We start from the raw sequence: 24,313 nt of genomic DNA, 5'->3' as shown, positions 1-24,313 counted from the left end.
CCAGCATGCAATGGGAGTGACGAGCATGCGCGGTAGCCCCGAAAAGTGTTGTTGCATGTCGTCACCCGTGAAAGTAAACGTCAAGAACTCAGCCAACACGCCTCGTCTGCATTATTTATAATTAGACAGACAACACATATACAGTGTGATTTTGTAACGTTTACAAGGAAAGAAAAACAAAAGTTGAAAAAGGGAGATATGTTGTATATATATGTATGTGCTGCGGTTGCTTTAAGAAGGTTGTGACAGCTGCCGTAAAGGAGGTGCGTTGCTAGCCTGGTTGCTATGTTTCCGGTTGGTCGTAAAAGTGTTCGTCATGTGTTTTACCCTGCTAAAATCTCTCAGTAAAGTTATTCATTGGATTATACCTTTTGTTTTGAACTTTATTATTCCATTGTTTTTCCTGCTTTCCCTATCTGCGCCTAGTGACTGAGCTACGTGACATAAATTCTTGTGATGTCTCAAGGGGCATTCTGGTCGGGATGGGATTCGTTCCGAGGGATTCGAATAAAGAACCAACTCTGTTTCTTTACTATAGTGGTCTCGATAACAGGTACCGGTTCTCAAAAAGGGATTCGAGTCCGAGGACTCGGTTCTTTTCTTATCGAACAACCGGGAAAACCGGTTTCGAGTATCATCCCTACCCCAACACACCTCAAAAGTGGTAAAGGAATGGCTAAATCAGGCTAGAACGAAGGTTTTAGAATGGCCTTCCCAAAGTCCTGACTTAAAGGTGTGGACAATGCTGAAGAAACAAGTCCATGCCAGAAAAGCAACACATTTAGCTGAACTGCAGCAATTTAGTGGTCAAGCAGAAGCTTGTGGATGGCTACCAAAAGCGCCTTATTGCAGGTCAACTTGCCAAGGGACATGTAAGCAAATATTAACATTGCTGTATGTATACTTTTCACCCTCACATTTTCAGTAGAGCCATAATAAATTCATAAAAGAAGCAAACTTCATGAATGTTTTTAGTGAGCAACAAGTATGTGCTCCAATCACTACATCACAACAACAATAAGAGTTGTAGAAATGATTGGAAACTCAAGACAGCCATGACAGGATGTTCTTTAAAAGTGTACGTAAACTTTTGACCACAACTGTATATATACATACACATACACATACATATATTCATATGTAAAAATATAAATATATATGTATGTGCAGCTGGGATAGGCTCCAGCGTCCCCCGCGACCCCGTAAGGGACAAGCGGTAGAAAATGGATGGATGTTTTTTAGTTTGTAATAAATATGCAAAAATAAAAAACCCGACAAAAAAGCACTGATAATTTAAAATAATGATCCCAGACTCCACACGGTGAATAATGCGCTGGTTTTTTTACCGTGAACTTTGCCCTCTCCTCCATGACCTCATACCCAAGCACGGTGGGAGTGATGGGCCTCTGCTCTCCTCCCTGCTGGCTCCAGACAGGGTCTGACACGGAGCGAGGGCAACCTGGACACCCAAAGGACTCAAGAGTTCCGTTCACCCTGGCCTGCAAGACGGGGCTACGGAGAGGCGGCGGCGTCAGGCTTTGGCGGCCTCGGTCCACGCCATTGGACAGGCGAGGGGAACTCCCATTGGTGGACGTGGTCAGTGTGGACGAGACACTCCCCAGTGAAGACGCTCGCTGGGTCCGTCTCACCTTCCTGGTGCCACCTGATGAGGCTCTGTCCAAAGGCACGGGGACAGGCACAAACGGTGATGCCATCCTCTTTGGTGTTGTCTCCTCCTGGCCAACGCTTCTGTGGTCAGTAGTTCTTCAAATCTGGCGAAGACGCTCAACACCCTGGACACAAGTTTACAAAATACTTCTTCAACCACCAACCCAACAAGGATCTTCATTTACTGTTGCTATAAACTAGATCCTCCGTGATCTATGTGGAGGTGTTTTGCAGAGGTGGGACCAAGTCATTGCTTTGCAAGTCACAAGTAAGTCTCAAGTCTTTGCCCTCAAGTCTCGAGTCAAGTCCCGAGTCAGGACAGGCAAGTCCGAGTCAAGTCCAAAGTCAAGACTGGAAAGTCTCAAGTCAAGTCACAAGTCCTGCATTTTGAGTTTCGAGTCCTTTCAAGTCCTTTTAACCACAGACTAATATTTTTACACAAATTGTGTATGCTTTTAAACCGCTGTATTTATTTATTAAAACATGTGCATTTGAAATAGCAGGAAAAAAAATAGTACTGACATTGCAATTCATAATAGCACTATTAACCAGTCATTTTAATAGTTTAAACAATTTTAAACATTTAACTCATTCCTTTACAGAATAAACACATTTGCAAAAACAAGTGCAACTGTACTTATTTGTACAAAAGTGTTAACATTGTATTTCCATGGCATATTGCATTGTAACTAGTTCCACAGCAGTTTCTATTCTGTTCTTACCTTATCTCATTGATCTCATCTCATACTGTATGTGTGTTGATGTGTGCGTACACTTGAAAAACATAACAAATACATGAACATAACAATGAACAGAGTTGTACTTTTTAGATGTCAGGGCCCTATGCAATATGTACACATATTCTTAATATAGTATACATTTTAACTGACCTTTATTTGACTATGTTTGTCTTTTTGTAGGTGGCTAAAATACGCGGTGCTGCTGACCGCCGTCTAACGTTATGTTACTGTGTGTGATACATTGACTAACGTAACGTTATGTTTGGTACCTCATGCAACCCTGCTTAAAAAAATCACTTGACAAAAAGTATGAATAAGGTAGCAAACTGCAGTGGACGCAACATATTGCTGTGTTTGAAATGATGTTATAACCATAGACATCTTATAAGTAGACGCAATATTGGTTGCTGTGACGCGAGCAAATTGCATCTTGAAGTGGTGATGAGGAGCCGGCGAGCAGCCTAAACTGATAGTTGACGGGTAGGAAACAAAGATGCCGGGCTGGTGTTCAGCGTTTTCCTGCTCAAATGAGCGGACTGTTGAAAATAGAAATCGGGTGATTACTTTTCACAAGTAAGATTTAACATAAATGTACTATTGGTTGTATTTTATGAAAATAACATTACCACAGAGTTGAGAAGGAGCAAAGATCTTCAATATTTGTATGTGAAAATCACAAATAAATCTTCTGGGGGAGGATGACGACCCTACAGGGGTTTGGTTTACAAACTTTCAGCCCCACCTAAAACAAAATTCACAAGCCGCCACTGATTATGATGCATTCTCATTTTAGGCAAAATATAAGACAATACTTTCTTAACAGTATAATTGTAACAAGGAATAAGTCTTCAAGTAACAATATTCAAATACTAACATTGTTGGGTAAGACAGCATTTGGTTTTATTCTGAATCCAGTGAAACAGATTGGTGGTTTTAGCTGATATAAAGAGTTTCAGGTGTTTATATAAGTTTAAGTATTTGGCAGACGCTTTTATCCAAAGCGACATACATAAAAAATACATATATAACAATCACTGTAAACATTATCATTTAAGGGAAGAATGTAATACAAAATATCAATACAAAGTGTCAAGACAGAATAAACTCTCTGCTGCTGCAGCAACAGAGATACGGTCTATAAGATATATAGATATCTAATGTATTCATACATTGTTTATGTAGGATATACGCATGTATATATAACGTAATCATATTGTTTCTTCAACTTAAAAATAGCTGACCGTTTTTTTCCCCCTTCTCTGGGCTTATATTCCCAGTTTTGATCTCGGACGTCTGGTCACTTATAGCATATAAGAATATTATATTACTGTTAAGCAAACTATGAATAATAAAACATGTGTCCGTTATCATAGCTACACGTATGACAAAAAAGCGCGTGAAAATGAGTGGTATTCAGTGAGGTAAAATGAATTAAATGCGCTGACAGTTCATTGCTCCTGCCAAATGAATTGCACTGAGTGGAGCGGATCACCACTCCAAGATGGCGGCCCCGCGTCTCGTCTGCGCCAGTAGGCAGTAGCGCTCGATGCTGCGTCTACTTATAAGATGTCTATGGTTATGACGTTAGCAGTGAGTTTACAGCCTCACTGATTTAACTACACAGCAAATAAAAGTCACGTTACTTAGCCAATAAACGTTATCTTACATTCAAAACTTACCCTTCTTTGTGCAAGTTCAAATGTCGAACGAAGTTGGAAGTTGTTGCGTCTCCGTCTGTAATATTCGAACTGCGTGATTTGCATACGGCAATTCGTTTTTTGTTGACCAAGTCGTAATTTTTATACCCGAACGAAACCAACTTTGGTATAAATCTCTCTCACTGGCGCGTTGTTTGACAACTCTTGTTCATTGGTTGTCCTGCAATTTGATTGGCTGAATGCTGTGTGATGAAAACAATGTAGATCTAATTTGATTGGCTGTTGTACTGAGAGCACACCAGCTGACACGCAGCACACACGCTGATAGACAGACACGTACAAAATGAAAGATACGGAGCGCTCCCAAATAACTTTTTAAGCTTTAGGTTTTGGGGAAAGTAGCAAGTCATGTCAAGTCAAAAGGCTGAAGTCCAAGTGAAGTCACAAGTCATTGATGTTAAAGTCTAAGTCGAGTTGCAAGTCTCTTTACATTTTGTCAAGTCGAGTCTAAAGTCATCAAATTCATGACTCGAGTCTGACTCGAGTCCAAGTCATGTGACTCGAGTCCACACCTCTGGTGTTTTGTACCTTTCATATCAGAGAGAATCAAATCAAATCAAATCAAATCAACTTTATTTATAAAGCACATTTAATATTTACCACAGGGGTAGCCAAAGTGCTGTACAATGGGCAGGTTAAAAATAATACGAGAACCGAGCAAACACAACACAACACAAACAGAACACGATAAAAAATAAATAAATAAAACATAAAAACAGGTTGACAGCAGGTGTATTATGGGGCGCCATTGCAGGATGGATATCACTCAGTGTTAAAAGCCATGGAATAAAAGTATGTTTTTAAGAGAGATTTAAAAACAGGAAGAGAGGAGGCTTGTCTAACACTCAGAGGTAGGTCGTTCCAGAGCTTGGGAGCAGCAGCGGCGAAAGCTCTGTCACCTCTAAGCTTCAGCCTTGTGTCCGGGACCGTCAATAGCAGCTGATCGGCTGATCTTAGGGATCGGGTGGGGCAGTAAGGCTGAAAGAGGTCGGAGAGATATGTTGGCGCGAGGTTGTTTAGACATTTAAAAACAATAAAAGGAGTTTAAAATTGATTATGTAACGCACAGGGAGCCAGTGAAGGGACGCTAATATAGGGGTGATGTGCTCACGTCTGCGGGTCTGTGTTAGCAGACGAGCAGCAGAGTTCTGCACGAGCTGCAGGCGGGCGAGGGAGGCCTGGCTAATGCCTACATACAAGTAATTGCAGTACTCTAAACGAGTCGAGATAAAGGCGTGGATTAATTTCTCGAGATCATGTCCTGATAGAAGCGGTTTCACTTTCGCTATTTGGCGTAATTGATAAAAGCTTTTTTGTACGACGCTGCTGATTTGTTTTTCGGATTTAAAATCTGAGTCGCACTTTACCCCCAGGTTTGTGACACAGTCGCTGAGATACGGGGTCAGAGTGCCGAGGTCAACGTTGAGGGAGGGGGAGCGACTTGGACCGAACAACATAACTTCTGTTTTGTCTTCATTTAGGCTCAAGAAGTTAGCTGAAAGCCAGACTTTGATGTCGTGCAGGCAGTCAATAAGACGTTGAACCGTGTTATTTTGTGCCATGGGAAAATAAATCTGGCAATCATCGGCATAAAAATGAAATGCAATATCGTACTTCCTAAAAATAGAACCAAGGGGGAGAAGGTAAAGCGCAAATAAGATTGGGGCAAGGATTGAGCCCTGGGGAACCCCATGTGGTAAAGGAGCTGTGGAAGACATAAAACTGTCTATTTTTACACAAAAACTCCTGTCAGTTAGGTACGACCGGAACCAGTTGAGGGCGGCGCCCTTGATGCCCACACAGTTCTCAGGACGAGTGATTAGAGAAGAAGACTAGTCATCTGCTCAGCACCAATACAATACTTTTAATGTCCATACTATATATACCGTAATTTCCGGACTATAAGCCGCAACTTTTTCCCCTCGTTCTGGTCCCTGCGGCTTATACAAGGGTGCGGCTTATTTACGGCCTGTTCTTCTCCGACACCGACGAAGAGGATTTGGGTGGTTTTAGTACGCAGGAGGAAGAAGATGACACAATGATTAAAGACTGACTTTTATGGTTATTTTGATAACGTACAGGCGAGGACTTTGTATTACTTTGCACCGTTGTATTATTTGTACTCTGCACGAATGCTGTTCGCCATGTCAAAGATGTGAAAGTTTGATTGAATGATTGAAAGATTTATTGTTAATAAATGGGACGCTTTGCGTTCCCAAACAGTCATCTCTGTCCCGACAATCCCCTCCGTGGTAGCAGGAACCCCTATATACTACGCTAATTACACATCAAAACCCCGCGGCTTATAGTCGGGTGCGGCTTATATATGGAGCAATCTGTATTTTCCCCTAAATTTAGCTGGTGCGGCTTATAGTCAGGTGCGGCTTATAGTCCGGAAATTACGGTACTATGTACTTGTTACCTGCGAGCAAAACTGTATGGAGAGAAATATTTTTAGGGAATCACACTAAACATGGATTTGAAACTAGAAAAATCTAACAAAATTAATGGATTTGAAATTAGAAAAATATATTTTTTTACATAAATATAATAATATATAAAATGTAAAAATATACACATAAATACATTTATGCATATATACACTGCAAAAAGTGAAATCTAAGTAAGATGAAATATCTCAAATAAGTGTGATATTTGCTTATTTTCTGTCTGATAAGATCATTCTTCTCACTAGGCAGATTTTATCTTAGAGTGTTTTACTTGTTTTAAGTGTTTTGGTCCTAAATGATGTCAGTAAGATATTACAGCTTGTTGCTGAGATTTGATGAGCTATATTGAGTAAAACATGCTTGAAACTAGAATATCAAGTGTTGCAAAGTTGTGTTATCAACACTCACAAGTATAAAACTACTTTTTTAAAGTCATCATTTCTTACTTCAAGCATGAAAACAAAAAAATCATGATTTTGACACAATTGTGTCTCGTAATTAAAACAGATGACAGCCAAATGGACTTTGCTGTTTTATTTTCAATGAAACAATAGAAAAGATGTACTCATATAGTAGTACAGTTGGCACAGTACAGTAAACTGACAGTTAATATTTAAACATTTAACATTTCTAACAATTTTGAACAGAAATAGTTCATGCACATTCAAATAAATTCTTCACAATTACAATTAAAAAAAAATGTGGCCGGGGGGCCGGGCTGTATATATGCGCACTGATTGACTGAAAGAGCACGCACTTGGCGCGATGATGTCATGTTGTCGATGGAAAAATGCATTTTTAGACAATATGATTAGCCTGAGCGGCTAGGAGACCCCGAGAGTAACAAGCGCTTGCCTTGTTGCCTTTCCATTAAGAACAATAAACTAGTTTTTAGTATAAGTTTGCTGGTTTCAAGAAATGTAATGCTGAGCGCATATCATTATGTCAAGATAATGGCACTAACATTTACTTCATTTAAGAATATTTTTCAACATATTGAGCAAAAAAGTCTCATTTTTTTCTAGCAAGAAAAGTGCACTTGTTATTAGTGAGAATATACTTATTTTAAGCTATTTTGGGGTTCATTGAGGTTAGCTAATTTTACTTGTTTTGGAAAGTCTTGACAAGCCAAATTTTCTTGTTCTAACTCCGGACTACTCAGGACCTTCGTATTGTGAGGCACATGTACTAACCCCTGTACCACCGTGCTGCCCAACAAGTAAACAGTGCGTACTTTATTTTGATGGATGTAATACTACTAAGGGCATTCTAGTAAAGTATGCACAGATAAGATGTGTCAATAACAAAACATTGGTATAAATCAATTTTTGGCAAACACTTAGTGGTTGTTTTGGGTAGATTTGTATTGAATTTTGCAGACAGTACAGTACAATACAGTGTCTCATGGGAGCAAGTTGAAGCATCTGCATTATAAAATATGAAACATAATAGACCCAAGATTAGTTACAGGTAGGGATGATACTCGAAACCGGTTTTCCCGGTTGTTCGATAAGAAAAGAACCGAGTCCTCGGACTCGAATCCCTTTTTGAGAACCGGTACCCGTTATCGAGACCACTATAGTAAAGAAAAAGAGTGGAATCCCGTCCCGACCAGAAATGCTCCGTGGGACATCACAAGAAATGACGTCACGTAGCTCAGTCATTAGGCGCAGATAGGGAAAGCAGGAAAACAATGGATGGGAAAAAGCGCTCCAAGGTGTAATAAAGTTCAAAACAAAAGCTATAATCCAACGAATAACTTTACTGAGAGATTTGAGCAGGGTAAAACACATGACCAACACTTTTACGACCAACCGGAAACATAGCAACCAGGCTAGCAACGCACCTCCTTTACGGCAGCTGTCGCAACCTTCTTAATGCAACCGCAGCACATACATATATATACAACATATCTCCCTTTTTTAACTTTTGTTTTTCTTTCCTTGTAAACGTTACAAAATCACACTGTAGATGTGTTGTCTGTCTAATTATAAATAATGCAGACGAGGCGTGTTGGCTGAGTTCTTGACGTTTACTTTCACAGCGTGGCAACATGCAACACTTTTCGGGGTGACCGCGCCTGCTCGTAACTCCCGTTGCATGCTGGGTAGTGTAGTTGTTATATTCTCTAGCTCATAACATCTTTCCCCCATAAAGAAATAATGTTAACTCAATAAAGTATATTTCTTTTTTTAGCTTTAACTTTTCATTTTTTAGCATTGTAACCACATTTGCAAACAACTTTTCTCTTCATAGAATTTTCTTTCAATAAAGAAATAAAGTGTAAAAATGTCAAAGCATCATAACAAACAGTTATGTTCCAATAGCAGCAGAAGTGCACTTTTTGGAGAGCTGTAATATTTTCAGTTTTGTGCCCAAGGGACTGATTTTATTTAACACTATATTATTATTTATACACCTATAGTGATCACAGAGACAGGTTGTTTTTGTGTTACTGTATATATGTGTTTCTCTGAAAAATCCCACTTAATATTCTTTGGGTAACAACAGTAAATATTTATTGAATTTTTTTAGGTGGGTAACAGTCAATATTTATTTATTTATTAGATTTTATTTTTTTCTTATATAATAAAAGTGAGCTTTTGTTAAACCAAATATTGTGTTTTTTTTCCCATATACAACAACCTATCTGGACTCCATAAGAGAATCGATAAGGAATCGGTTCGATAAGAGGATTCGATAATAGTCTCAAACTCGATAATTCCTTATCAAACATCATCCCTAGTTACAGGCCTTCAACACCCACTCAGTTCCCAAGGTCCCTTAGTGTCTAGTTCAGATGTAAACACACACAAATATATGCAAATATACATTCACTCTGACAAAGCATATTAACAATAAATAAGATTTAAAAAGGTATTTAAAAATGAACAAACACAAAGGACGGGGGTGATTTCAGCTTTATAGAGGATACTTCAACAAGTCAACAAATGATGCACAGCTGAGATGCGTCAATGTCAAAATATTACTTTGAAGTACTTTTGGGCAGCCAAGAATACAATAGGAACATTACAATAGAATAAATACATTCAAATACTTTATAAATATGTATGATGTGCATGAAGAAATAAGAGTGGCGACTGAATGGAGCTTCTAGACAAGAAAGAGAACACATTTTGGGACACGATAATAATATGTAAACATGTGGTTCCAATAACACGACTATGAAGTGTTTGTTCACCGCAGGCACTTCCACGGTGGCAAACTATTTTTTGGCAGTGAATCAGTTTTTGGCACAACAACACGTGTGTTTTGAAGAAGAGTGCGGAGATGTCCACATTTACAATAGAAGAGATCACATTTCACATATTCATAATTGATGGTAACATACAAATGCTTATTATTATTATGCTGCTAGCTACATTTTTATACATAAATGTCGATTTCTGGAAGTAAAAACTACATTTAAAAATTGCCTTAATGTTGTCAAATTATCAATTAAATCTTGGAAAATGGTTAAAAGTACAAAAGCCCTTAAAATTGGTATCTTTATTGGAAAAATGTAAAGTATTGGAAAAATTTAAAGTGATTTGGATTAGCCCTTTTTTGTATTTTTGAATTGTGAGGCTTATCCTATTGTATCATTATTATTTATTTCTAATATTGTGTGTGTATCTTCTTTCCTTGACTTGTTTTGTTAAAGACAATATGTGCTCAACCTGGTGGAGCTTTAAAGTTGGTGAGATGTGTTGAAAGTGCCTTGGTTTGTGTGTACATTGTGAATGTATGTTTGTGTGTACATTGTGAATATATGTGTGTGTACATTGTGAATATATGTGTGTTTACATTGTGAATATATGTGTGTTTACATTGTGAATATATGTGTGTTTACATTGTGAATATATGTTTGTGTTTACATTGTGAATATATGTTTGTGTTTACATTGTGAATATATGTGTGTTTACATTGTGAATATATGTTTGTGTTTACATTGTGAATATATGTGTGTTTACATTGTGAATATATGTGTGTTTACATTGTGAATATATGTGTGTTTACATTGTGAATATATGTGTGTTTACATTGTGAATATATGTTTGTGTTTACATTGTGAATATATGTTTGTGTTTACATTGTGAATATATGTTTGTGTGTACATTGTGAATATATGTTTGTGTTTACATTGTGAATATATGTTTGTGTTTACATTGTGAATATATGTGTGTTTACATTGTGAATATATGTGTGTTTACATTGTGAATATATGTGTGTTTACATTGTGAATGTATGTTTGTGTTTACATTGTGAATATATGTTTGTGTTTACATTGTGAATATATGTTTGTGTGTACATTGTGAATATATGTGTTTACATTGTGAATATATGTTTGTGTTTACATTGTGAATATATGTGTGTTTACATTGTGAATATATGTGTGTTTACATTGTGAATATATGTGTGTTTACATTGTGAATATATGTGTGTTTACATTGTGAATATATGTATGTGTGTACATTGTGAATATATGTGTGTTTACATTGTGAATATATGTTTGTGTTTACATTGTCAATATATGTTTGTGTGTACATTGTGAATATATGTGTGTTTACATTGTGAATATATGTTTGTGTTTACATTGTGAATATATGTTTGTGTGTACATTGTGAATATATGTGTGTTTACATTGTGAATATATGTTTGTGTTTACATTGTGAATATATGTTTGTGTCAAATCTATGTACCTTGCATATTGACATTGACATACAATACTTTGAAAATGAAAAGAAAATGAAGCAAGCTATATTTATAACAATATTTAATATTTACGTATTTTAATCATTTTCAGTATACGAGGCGCAATAATTTCTAAAAAGCATCACAACTTTCATTTTTTTTTACAACAACATCACTGGTTATTACTCACTGAAGACTTTGAGAGGCAACAAACATAATAAAACACCTCTTACTGTACAATGTCTGCTGTCGTTAGAATGCCGACTGATAGGATGTTCATACATTCCCATTTTAATAAAGAATGATTCGTAATCATCGCAAAGAAAAAGTGGAGTGGAACCAAGCATCTTTTTTGTGTTGTTCTCGCCTTTTCCGTGTCAAAATTGTTATTTGTTACTGACTGTGGCAGGGCACCTCTACCTCTGTTTCACTTTATGTTGCTGGTAAATAATATGGTTGTAGTAGTAGGCTAAAGTTAAATTATTTAGTATGCACTAATTAAAGGGGTAGAGCTTTAAGAGACATTTTAGCTTTTATATTTAATAAGATATATTTTTTGTAAGAACCACAATTAATAAATATATTTCAGTGAATAACTTATTGTTCAAATCTGTATATAAATATGTACATAAAGTGTTGTAATTATATTGTAAAATGGATGGATGGATGGACGTTTAAAACAAAACTGTTATTATTAATTAGTAAGTATACATTTTTTGAGCCTTTTTAGAGAAAATCATATCATTGCAGTAAATTATGCAAATTACTCGATGATGTCATGGTGACCACGCCCATAGCCACGCCCCCACCGCCACAGGTATCTTGGCAGTTTATGGGAAACACTGTATTTATAATAACAATATCACTAATACTTGTTCATATTTATAATAACAATATCACTAATACTTGTTCATATTTATAATAACAATATCACTAATACTTGTTCATATTTACAATAACAATATGACTAATACTTGATCATATTAATAATAACAATATCACTAATACTTGTTCATATTTATAATACAAATATCACTAATACTGGTTCATATTTATAATAACAATATCACTAATATTTGTTCATATTTATAATAACAATATCACTAATACTTGTTCATATTTATAATAACAATATCACTAATACTTATTCATATTCAAGTCACCAAATGTAAATGGAGTATTGTTGACGATTTGTTTATTGGATTTTACGAGCGGCATAGATTTTATGAGCGGAATCGAGGACCGTCTATTGACATATAGGCGGCGCCAATCGTATCAACATTATATTAAAGATGAACTTATGACAGTTTAGGAGACTTGTGGCGTTACGTCGTGAAGACGAACGAGGAAATAAATATTTCTAGTCTTGTCACGCACGAATGTTAGATTTGATTGTAGCTGACTTGAGCTAGTAGGCTAGCACGAGTGGGAACACAAGGATGCACTAAAGTGTGTCACAAACTCACCCTAAGTTGAGCGGCAGTCCTTCCGGGAGAAGACTTAATAGCACGGAAAGAGTGGCGGGTGTCAGCTTTGTGGCGGTTCATGAAGGAGTCATGTTATGTTCATGTTCATGTTCATGTTCATGTTAGCGTGCCTCAATAGGAGTCCATTGCAGCTGCAGTACGACCACCGGCCACTAGAGGGCGCGGGAACATTTTACACACCCGACGTCTTTTTCCCATCTTTTCTTCTGACGTCACTTCCTGTTGCTGAAATAATAATAATGAAGAAAACAGTAGAAAACAGCGCCAGGGGGTTGTAAACTCAATAAAGTAAGTACAATAGAATGTAATATATATATATAAGTGTAAAGCATAGGCTCACACAAGTTTAGTAAATAATCCACATGTAGAGCACAGCATCATAGTTGTCACAGTTCTAATTCTTTTTTTAAAGGCACAAAAAACAGGTTGAGTATTGCGAAACTTACATTTATGAATGTACAACTTAGCCAATACTATAATGAGGTTGCAAAGTTAAAAATCCTTTTCGATCTTTTTTCCATAGGGTTAGCGATAGACATGTTATAAGTAGACGCAGCATTGGCTGCTGTGACGCGAGAAATTGGGCCGCCATCTTGAAGTGGTGATGAGGAGCCGGCGAGCAGCCTAAACTGACAGTTGACAGGTAGAAAACAAAGATGCTAAACTGACAGTTGACAGGTAGAAACTCTTTTAACACTACGTGAGTTGTGTGGTCTTCTGTCCTCTGTTGTCCTGTGTGTTTTTAAAAAAATAAATTTTGATGTCTATTTTACTGTTTTAATTGGTTTTACCCTTTAAAATCGTTTTTAATCATATTTATTTTTTATATTGTCTCTGTATTGGTTTTCTATTCATTTATTCTTTGTTTTTATTCAGTCATTGGTGTAGCATAATATTGTTTTTAATATTGTTTTTAATATTGTTTTTAATATTGTTTTTAACATGGCTGTGCAGCACTTTGGAAACATTCTTGTTGTGTAAATGTGCTATATAAATAAATTGGATTGGATTGGATTAGAAAACAAAGATGTTAAACTGACAGTTGACGGGTAGAAAACAAAGATGCTAAACTGACAGTTGACAGGTAGAAAACAAAGATGCTAAACTGACAGTTGACGGGTAGAAAACAAAGATGCTAAACTGACAGTTGACAGGCAGAAAACAAAGATGCTAAACTGACAGTTGACAGGTAGAAGACAAAGATGCTAAACTGACAGTTGACGGGTAGAAAACAAAGATGCTAAACTGACAGTTGAAAGGTAGAAAACAAAGATGCTAAACTGTACAGTTGACAGGTAGAAAACAACGATGCTAAACTGACAGTTGACAGGTAGAAAACAAAGATGCTAAACTGACAGTCGACAGGTAGAAAACAAAGATGCTAAACTGACAGTTGAAAGGTAGAAAGGTAGAAAACAAAGATGCTAAACTGACAGTTGACAGGTAGAAAACAATGATGCTAAACTGACAGTTGACAGGTAGAAAACAAAGATGCTAAACTGACAGTTGACAGGTAGAAAACAAAGATGCTAAACTGACAGTTGACGGGTAGAAAACAAAGATGCTAAACTGACAGTTGACAGGTAGAAGACAAAGATGCTAAACTGACAGTTGACAGGTAGAAAACAAAGATGCTAAACTGACAGTTGACGGGTAGAAAACAAAGATGCTAAACTGACAGTTGACAGGTAGAAGACAAAGATGCTAAACTGACAGTCGACAGGTAGAAAACAAAGATGCTAAACTGACAGTTGAAAGGTAGAAAGGTAGAAAACAAAGATGCTAAACTGACAGTTGACAGGTAGAAAACAATGATGCTAAACTGACAGTTGACAGGTAGAAAACAAAGATGCTAAACTGACAGTTGACAGGTAGAAAACAAAGATGCTAAACTGACAGTTGACGGGTAAAAAACAAAGATGCTAAACTGACAGTTGACAGGTAGAAGACAAAGATGCTAAACTGACAGTTGACAGGTACAAAACAAAGATGCTAAACTGACAGTTGACAGGTAGAAAACAAAGATGCTGAACTGACAGTTGACAGGTAGAAAACAAAGATGCTAAACTGACAGTTGACGTGTAGAAGACAAAGATGCTAAACTGACAGTTGACGGGTAGAAAACAAAGATGCTAAACTGACAGTTGACGGGTAGAAAACAAAGATGTTAAACTGACAGTTGACAGGTAGAAGACAAAGATGCTAAACTGACAGTTGACAGATAGAAAACAAAAATGCTAAACTGACAGTTGACAGGTAGAAAACAAAGATGCTAAACTGACAGTTGACAGGTAGAAGACAAAGATGCTAAACTGACAGTTGACAGGTGGAAAACAAAAATGCTAAACTGACAGTTGACAGCTAGAAAACAAAGATGCTAAACTGACAGTTGACAGGTAGAAGACAAAGATGCTAAACTGACAGTTGACAGGTAGAAAACAAAAATGCTGAACTGACAGTTAACAGGTAGAAAACAAAGATGCTTAATTGACAGTTGACAGGTAGAAAACAAAAATGCTAAACTGACAGTTGACAGGTAGAATACAAAGATGCTAAACTGACAGTTGACAGGTAGAAAACAAAGATGCTAAACTGACAGTTGAAAGGTAGAAAGGTAGAAAACAAAGATGCTAAACTGACAGTTGACAGGTAGAAAACAAAGATGCTAAACTGACAGTTGACAGGTAGAAAACAAAGATGCTAAACTGACAGTTGACAGGTAGAAAACAAAGATGCTAAACTGACAGTTGACAGGTAGAAAACAAAGATGCTAAACTGACAGTTAACAGGTAGAAAACAAAGATGCTAAACTGACAGTTGACAGGTAGAAAACAAAGATGCTAAACTGACAGTTGACAGGTAGAAGACAAAGATGCTAAACTGACAGTTGACAGGTAGAAGACAAAGATGCTAAACTGACAGTTGACAGGTACAAAACAAAGATGTTAAACTGACAGTTGACAGGTAGAAAACAAAGATGCTAAACTGACAGTTGACAGGTACAAAACAAAGATGCTAAACTGACAGTTGACAGCTAGAAAACAAAGATGCTAAACTGACAGTTGACAGGTAGAAAACAAAGATGCTAAACTGACAGTTGACAGGTAGAAAACAAAGATGCTAAACTGACAGTTGACAGGTAGAAAACAAAGATGCTAAACTGACAGTTGACAGGTACTAAACAAAGATGCTAAACTGACAGTTGACAGGTAGAAAACAAAGATGCTAAACTGACAGTTGACAGGTAGAAAACAAAGATGCTAAACTGACAGTTGACAGGTAGAAAACAAAGATGCTAAACTGACAGTTGACAGGTAGAAAACAAAGATGCTAAACTGACAGTTGACAGGTAGAAAACAAAGATGCTAAACTGACAGTTGACAGGTAGAAAACAAAGATGCTAAACTGACAGTTGACAGGTAGAAAACAAAGATGCTAAACTGACAGTTGACGTGTAGAAGACAAAGATGCTAAACTGACAGTTGACGGGTAGAAAACAAAGATGCTAAACTGACAGTTGACGGGTAGAAAACAAAGATGTTAAACTGACAGTTGACAGGTAGAAGACAAAGATGCTAAACTGACAGTTGACAGATAGAAAACAAAAATGCTAAACTGACAGTTGACAGGTAGAAAACAAAGATGCTAAACTGACAGTTGACAGGTAGAAGACAAAGATGCTAAACTGACAGTTGACAGGTGGAAAACAAAGATGCTAAACTGACAGTTGACAGCTAGAAAACAAAGATGCTAAACTGACAGTTGACAGGTAGAAGACAAAGATGCTAAACTGACAGTTGACAGGTAGAAAACAAAAATGCTGAACTGACAGTTAACAGGTAGAAAACAAAGATGCTTAATTGACAGTTGACAGGTAGAAAACAAAAATGCTAAACTGACAGTTGACAGGTAGAATACAAAGATGCTAAACTGACAGTTGACAGGTAGAAAACAAAGATGCTAAACTGACAGTTGAAAGGTAGAAAGGTAGAAAACAAAGATGCTAAACTGACAGTTGACAGGTAGAAAACAAAGATGCTAAACTGACAGTTGACAGGTAGAAAACAAAGATGCTAAACTGACAGTTGACAGGTAGAAGACAACGATGCTAAACTGACAGTTGACAGGTACAAAACAAAGATGTTAAACTGACAGTTGACAGGTAGAAAACAAAGATGCTAAACTGACAGTTGACAGGTACAAAATAAAGATGCTAAACTGACAGTTGACAGCTAGAAAACAAAGATGCTAAACTGACAGTTGACAGGTAGAAAACAAAGATGCTAAACTGACAGTTGACAGGTAGAAAACAAAGATGCTAAACTGACAGTTGACAGGTAGAAAACAAAGATGCTAAACTGACAGTTGACAGGTACTAAACAAAGATGCTAAACTGACAGTTGACAGGTAGAAAACAAAGATGCTAAACTGACAGTTGACAGGTAGAAAACAAAGATGCTAAACTGACAGTTGACAGGTAGAAAACAAAGATGCTAAACTGACAATTGACAGGTAGAAAACAAAGATGGTGTTCAGCGTTTTCCTGCTCAAATGAGTGGACTGTTGAAAATAGGTATCAGAGGATTACTTTTCACAAGTAAGATTTAACATTAACGTACTATTGGTTGTATTTTGTGAAAAGAATATTAGCACAGAGTTGAGAAGGAGCAAAGATCTTCAATAGTACTGACATCCTAGCCGCTAGCAAACAAGAGTATGACCATAATAGAATTGCTTGTCATTGAGATTAATTAAATTTAAAAATGTCATAATTGAATAACATAAAGTTGAAATAAATGATGAAGATAAAGATTGTAAAAGCCAACAGGGGTAAAAGTTAGGACCACAGTCCAGATTGTGTAGGGGGGTAATCTATGTTAGCTAACTAGACAATCAGATGGACAGTGGCTGTACAGTATTATACAGGTCTAAATTTAGCTTTCCAACCCAATTTTGTGTAGCCCACCTTCGTGAAATGTGTGGGACAAAATATGTGATAAACAGGAAAAGGCCCTGCCACACTTACCTGACACCTGGAATGCGGTAATTTTGGGGATTACTGTTGAGCTACTAGGCTATAGTTCTCTGCAAGCCTATGGTGGCCTCATGCCTTCAGTGTGCATATTGTGTATAGTTCTCTGCAAACCTATGAAATGTTCTATTTTGTCTTCATTATTTTGTCAGAATGCACCAGAATGCTTCATTTGTATGTGAAAATGACAAATAAATCTTCTGGGGGAGGATGACCCCCTACAGGGGTTTGGTGTACAAACTTTCAGCCCCACCGAAAACAAAATTCACCAGCCGCCGCTAATTATGATGCATTCTCATTTTAGGCAAAGTGTAAGACAATACTTTCTTAACAGTATAATTGTAACCAGGAATAAGTCTTCAAGTAACAATATTCAAACACTAACATTGTTGGGTAAGACAGAATTTGCTTTTATTCTGGATCCAGTGAAACAGATTGGTGGTTTTAGCTGATATAAAGACTTTTCCCGCCTTCTCTTGGATTATATTCCCAGTTTTGATCTGGCACGTCTGGTCACTTATAGCAGTGTTTTTCAACCTTTTTTTAACCAAGGCACATTTTTTTGCGTTGAAAAAATCCGGAGGCACACCACCAGCAGAAATCATAAACTCAGTTGACAGTTAAAAGTCGTTGTCGCAATTGTTGCATATGACTTTACCATAACCAAGCATGCATCAATGTAGCTCTTGTCTCAAAGTAGGTGTACTGTCACCACCTGTCACATCACACCCTGACTTATTTTGACTGTTTTGCTGTTTTCCTGTGTGTAATGTTTGAGTTCTTGTCTTGCGCTCCTATTTTGGTGGCTTTTTCACTTTTTTTTGGTATTTTCCTGCAGCAGTTTCATGTCTTCCTTTGAGCGATATTTCCCGCATCTACTTTGTTTTAGCAATCAAGAATATTTCAGTTGTTTTTATCCTTCTTTGTGGGGACATTGTTGATTGTCATGTCATGTTCGGATGTACATTGTGGACGCCGTCTTTGCTCCGCAGTAAGTCTTTGCTGTCGTCCAGCATCCTGTTTTTGTTTACTTTGTAGCCAGTTCAATTTTAATTTTGTTCTGCATAGCCTTTCCTAAGCTTCAATGCCTTTTCTTAGGGGCACTCACCTTTTGTTTACTTTTGGTTTTAGCATCAGACTCCTTTTTACCTGCATTTACAAAGCAATTAGCCACCGGCTGCCACCTACTGAGATGGAAGAGTATTACATGGTTACTCTGCCGAGCTCTAGACAACACCGACACTCAACAACAACACATCATTTGTAGACTATAATTACTGTTTTGCAAAAAATGTTTTTAACCCAAATAGGTGAAATTAGATAATCTCCCACGGCACACCAGACTGTATCTCACGGCACACTGGTGTGCCGCGGCACAGTGGTTGAAAAACACTGACTTATAGCATATAAGAATATTCTATAACTGTTAAGCAAACCATGAATAATAAAACATGTGTCCTTTATCCCACATCTTTGGAACTCTTTACCACCAGACCTTCGTAACTTAGATTCAATATCCCTCTTCAAATCAAGACTCAAAACACACCTATTCCTGGCTGCTTATTCATGGTAATCATCTTTTCTTCTCTATCTTTGTTGTTGTTGTTGTTGTTTTTTTTATCCAATTAGATTTTTTTGTTTTGATTTTGTACGGTGTCCTTGAGTGCCCAGAAAGGCGCCTTATAAATAAAATGTATTATTATTATTATTATTATTATTATTATTATTATTATTATCATAGCTACACGTATGAGAAAAAAGCGTGTGAAAATCAGTGGCATTCAGGGAGGTAAGATGAATGAAATGCGCTGACAGTTTATTGCTCGTGCCGAATGAATTGCACGGATCACCACTCCAAGATGGCGGCCCCGCGTCTCGTCAGCGCCAGTAGGCAGTAGCGCTCCATGCTGCGTACCCTTAGAACATGTCTAGGATAATATACATTTATTTTGATCTACCCCTGGTTCATGTTTATATTCTCAGACAAAATGTATTGAACTGCTTTGACTGAACAAGGTTACATGGGGGACAAGCGGTAGAAAATGGATGGATGGACGTTACATGGTTGTTTCTTGGAGGTTCTTGTTTTGCTATAATCAAAAGTAATAATGATCTTATTATACAGATAACCAATCCTATAGTAGTTCTGTTAGGTACCAATCCTATATATGGAACATTGGTATATGTGCCTTTTATACAATGTGTAGACAAAGTATTTAATATATTTTTTATTGCTTCTTTTATTTATTTGTTAGATGCTTTTACTGAATATGCACAAGCACCGTTTTAATATTATGGGATAATGCCTTTTATACTGTATTTTTTTGTTTTGTGTACTATATGTGATTGCATGTCTACTTGGACGTTGGAGTCTTCAATAAAGCTTGATTGGTTGGTTAAATGCAACTTTTTTTTTATTGTGCAGGTAATTATACGTGATTGATTACAAATGAGTTCAAAAAAGAAAATGAACAAAGCTTGGAAGAATGTGAACTAGTCAGATAAGTTCTTTGGCATCCAATCAACTGTTTGGAGGTCATTCAATGCTGAATATGACCACCAGAAGGCCATCCCCACATGGCTACACAAAGATTACAGATTGTACCAAGGACTCTTGCCAAAAGACCGGGTCTTCCTGACCCAGAACATGCTGCCTCGGCAACCAGGAGAAAGCACATTACAATCTTTGAGAGGCCTTCAGCCAGTCTCTGGACATGAATCCCTTTGACAGTCTGTGAAGAGAGTGGAAACATGGAGTTGCCAAGCGACAGCCTCAAAACTACCAGGATTTGTAGAGTTTCTGACCAAAATCTCTGGCAATGTCTTTGGTGACCGACTATAAAAAAGGTTTAGATGCGGAGAAAATACAAGTTTGGCAACTGTAGTGGTAGGCTATGCCTACATATCCCAGGGTGCTTTGGGGCTGGGGCGGACTTCCTGAATGACGAGTAAACATGGCAGCAACGCTACCTCTCTGTGTCCCTGAGCCATTCTTTATACATGGTGTCAGAGAGTGAAAAAGAACTCAAAAGTTATAACTTTATACTCCTGTGAAGCGGTGGATGTTATCTCTTCATGAATATAGCCTGGAGGAAGCTCAGTGCTGACAATAAAAACGGAGATAAGTGAAGAAAAGTTGCTAAGAAAAAAAAAAAAAAAAAAAAAAAAAAAAAAGCCTGCGACTTGGCTGAGCTACACAAACCTTTCCTGATCGACAACTAAGGGAATATACAATGGCATCTACACAAATATCACACCCAGAACCATTTGACTTCTCAAATCCGTCAGGATGGCCAAGATGGATCAGAAGGTTTGAGAGATTTCGTGTTGTATCTGGATTAACAGAGAAAGAAGAGGAGTATCAGGTGAATTCACTTCTCTATGCTATGGGAGATGCAGCAGATGATATTTTGGCAGTTTTACCGTTGACTGATGAAAACAAAAAGAAGTATGATACAGTTAAAGAAGCATTTGAGCAGCACTGTGTGGGAAAACACAATGTGATTTTTGAAAGGGCCCAGTTTAACATGAGGTTCCAACAAGATGGAGAGAGTGCAGAAGCATTCATCACCACTGTGCACAAGTTAGCAGAACATTGTAACTATAGAGATCTGAAGGAAGAGCTAATAAGAGACAGAATTGTGGTTGGAATAAATGACAGGAGGCTGTCAGAACAGCTACAGATGGACTCAGAATTGACCCTGGTGAAGACAATACAAAGAGTGAGACAAAGTGAAACTGTTAAGAAACAACAGACATTAATGTACAACACTGCTGGAGAAGGAGACTCCAAGATAAATTTAGATGCTGTTCAGACAAGGTTTCAGCGCCTGGGGAAAAAGCCTCAACACTCAAACAAAGGCCAAAGGTCAGACACTCAAGGAGAAAAAGAGTGTGGCCGATGTGGAAAAGGACGCAGACATGCATGGAAAGACTGCCCAGCTAAAGATGTAGAATGTCGCAAGTGTCGCAAAATTGGACATTATGCAGTGGCCTGTTTCAGAGGGAAAGCAGTAAACACAGTCACAGAGTGCCAGTCAGACGGTGACAATGATCAGGAGGACTATGCTTTTCTAGGTGAGGTGCAAACACAGACTACAAGGCCTTGGATGGAAAATATACTACTCAACGGGGAAGCCATTAATTTTAAAATCGACACAGGAGCTGACGTGACATCCATACCGGAAAGTGTCTTTAAACCAACACGAGATGGCAAGTTGGAGAAACCACTTAAGAAACTGTTTGGACCGGGACGCAACCCCCTGAATGTAAAGGGCTGTTTCCAGGGGAAAATGCTGGCAAAAGGCCTCTTTACAGACCAACATGTTTATGTTGTGGCAGGACTGACACAACCACTTCTGGGACTACCAGCCATAGAGGCCATGCAACTGGTTCACAGAGCAGAGGCTGTCACAGCGACACAGCCTGAAACAGATTTCAAAGCAGCGTATCCAGCGGTGTTCCATGGGCTTGGTGAGCTGAAGGAGCCGTACCGCATAGAGCTGAAAAAAGGAGCGACACCTTATGCTCTCTCAACACCCAGACGGGTCCCAATGCCACTGAGAGAGAAAGTGCGTGAAGAACTGGATAGAATGGAAACTATGGGAGTCATATCAAAAGTGACAGAACCAACGGCTTGGTGCTCTGGAATAGTTGTGGTTCCAAAACCAAAGCAGGACAAACTCAGGATCTGTGTAGATCTCACAAAGCTAAACAAAGCAGTGAAAAGAGAACGCCATATTCTTCCTTCCGTCGACCAAACACTTGCGATGATGTCAGAGGCAAAGGTTTTCACAAAACTAGATGCTCGATCTGGATTTTGGCAAATCCCATTAACCCCAAAATCACGACCATTAACCACATTCATCACTCCTTTTGGGAGATATCTGTTCAACCGCCTGCCCTTTGGGATCAAATCCGCTCCAGAACATTTTCAAAGAAGGATGTCACAAATGTTGGAGGATTTTGAGGGCGTGCTGTGTCATGCAGATGATGTTCTTGTGTATGGCCGTGACAGACAGGAACATGACCAAAGACTGCACAGTGTGCTCCAGAAAATGCAGGAGGAAGGCCTCACTTTGAACGAGAAGTGTGAGTTTGCTAAGGAGCACATGATCTTTGTTGGTCACAAGGTTTCGGCAAAAGGCATCGAGCCCGACCCAAACAAAACAAAAGCGATTCTTCAGATGCCAGAGCCTGAATGCGCGGAGGATGTGCGCCGCCTAATAGGCATGGCAAATTACCTGTCCAAATTCTTGCCACAACTGGCTACTGTCACCGTGCCCCTGAAAGACCTACTGAGGGAGAAAAATGAGTGGGTCTGGGGGGAACCTCAACAGACTGCTTTTCAAAAGCTGAAAGAAGGACTGAGCTCACCGACAGCACTTGCTAAATATTCAAATGCAGCAGAGACTCAAGTAGCAGCAGATGCATCAGCATACGGAATAGGTGCTGTTCTCACGCAGAAACAGGCTGATGGCTCATGGCAACCAGTGACGTTTATTTCAAGAGGACTGACAGATACAGAGAAGCGCTATGCGCAGATTGAAAAGGAGGCGCTGGCAGCAACATGGGCGTGCGAAAGACTGACCTCCTACGTGCAGGGTCTACACTTCACACTCCTGACAGACCATAAGCCCCTGGTCCCACTGTTGAGCACCAGAGGTTTGGATGATCTGCCACCAAGGGTTCTGAGATTTCGTCTGCGACTCCTGAGGTATGATTATGACATTGTTCATGTCCCAGGGAAAAACCTCATCACTGCAGACACGCTGTCTAGAGCGCCGCTTCAGGACAAGATGTCACCTGGTGACTTGGAACTTGAAAGAGAGGTCCAGGTGTTTGTGAATGCAGTTGTGTCCTCACTCCCCGCTACAGACACACGATTGGAAGAAATTAAACGGGCACAACAAGCAGATGAAACATGCAAAACAGTGTCACACTACTGTCTGACAGAATGGCCGGAAAAACACACGCTGAGGCCAGACGTTGCCCCCTACTGGAAGGTCAGAGCAGACCTGTATCTTGCAGATGACCTTCTCATGAAAGGCGAGAGACTGGTGATACCACAAGCACTCAGAAGGGAGATCATGACTAAACTTCACGAAGGTCATCAAGGAATCTCCAAATGTCGCTCTAGAGCCAAGGAATCGGTATGGTGGCCTGGAATCACTGCCCACATCAGAGAGGCAGTGGACCAGTGTGAAACGTGCCAAAAATATAGAATCCAGTACAGAGAGCCGCTGATGGAGACCACAGTACCAGATCGCCCATGGCAAAAGGTGGGGATGGACCTGTTTGAATGGAGCAAAAAGACTTACCTGCTTATTGTTGATTATTTTTCTAGGTACATCGAGGTGGCAGAGCTCAGAGTTACGACATCTGAGGCCACCATTGGAGCTGTGAAAGATGCTTTTAGTCATCATGGTTACGCACAGACCGTGGTTTCTGACAATGGGCCCCAGTTTTCGTCGGAGGCATTCAGAGCATTTGCAAAAGAGTGCAGCTTCACACATGTCACGAG

The 24,313-nt window shown here is 38.5% G+C and overlaps 2 protein-coding genes across 2 annotated transcripts in view; one reads left to right on the top strand and one right to left on the bottom strand.

Annotated features, from left to right (window-relative positions):
* LOC133629704 (sorting nexin-16-like) overlaps window positions 1-12,912 on the bottom strand; it is a 49,772-nt gene extending 36,860 nt beyond the window's left edge. Inside the window, exons 1-2 of the mRNA XM_062020616.1 lie at window positions 12,738-12,912; window positions 1,347-1,793 (exon numbers count right to left, since the gene is read on the bottom strand). Of these exons, the coding sequence (XP_061876600.1) occupies window positions 1,347-1,715 (369 nt within the window). The 5' untranslated portion in view covers window positions 1,716-1,793; window positions 12,738-12,912. The remainder of the gene's footprint in view (window positions 1-1,346; window positions 1,794-12,737) is intronic.
* Window positions 12,913-20,741: 7,829 nt separating this feature from the next.
* Window positions 20,742-24,313, top strand: LOC133629703 (uncharacterized protein K02A2.6-like). Its single transcript, XM_062020615.1, has 2 exons — window positions 20,742-24,071; window positions 24,137-24,313. The coding sequence occupies exons 1-2, from the start codon at window positions 21,024-21,026 to the stop codon at window positions 24,173-24,175; spliced, it is 3,087 nt and encodes a 1,028-aa protein (XP_061876599.1). The 5' UTR covers window positions 20,742-21,023; the 3' UTR covers window positions 24,176-24,313.

This window comes from Entelurus aequoreus, linkage group LG15, assembly GCF_033978785.1.
Source record: "Entelurus aequoreus isolate RoL-2023_Sb linkage group LG15, RoL_Eaeq_v1.1, whole genome shotgun sequence".
NCBI lineage: Eukaryota > Metazoa > Chordata > Actinopteri > Syngnathiformes > Syngnathidae > Entelurus > Entelurus aequoreus.
Note: the sequence above shows the minus strand (reverse complement) of the source record. Positions and strands in the feature narration are given on the sequence as shown.

What these genes read in the sequence shown, in the direction of transcription:
- LOC133629703 (XM_062020615.1), top strand. Translation starts at nt 21,024, where the DNA reads ATGGCATCTACACAAATATCACACCCAGAACCATTTGACTTCTCAAAT. An exon ending in CAGATCGCCCATGGCAAAAG is followed by an intron (nt 24,072 to 24,136) that starts GTGGGGATGGAC and finishes TTATTTTTCTAG; the next exon opens with GTACATCGAGGTGGCAGAGC.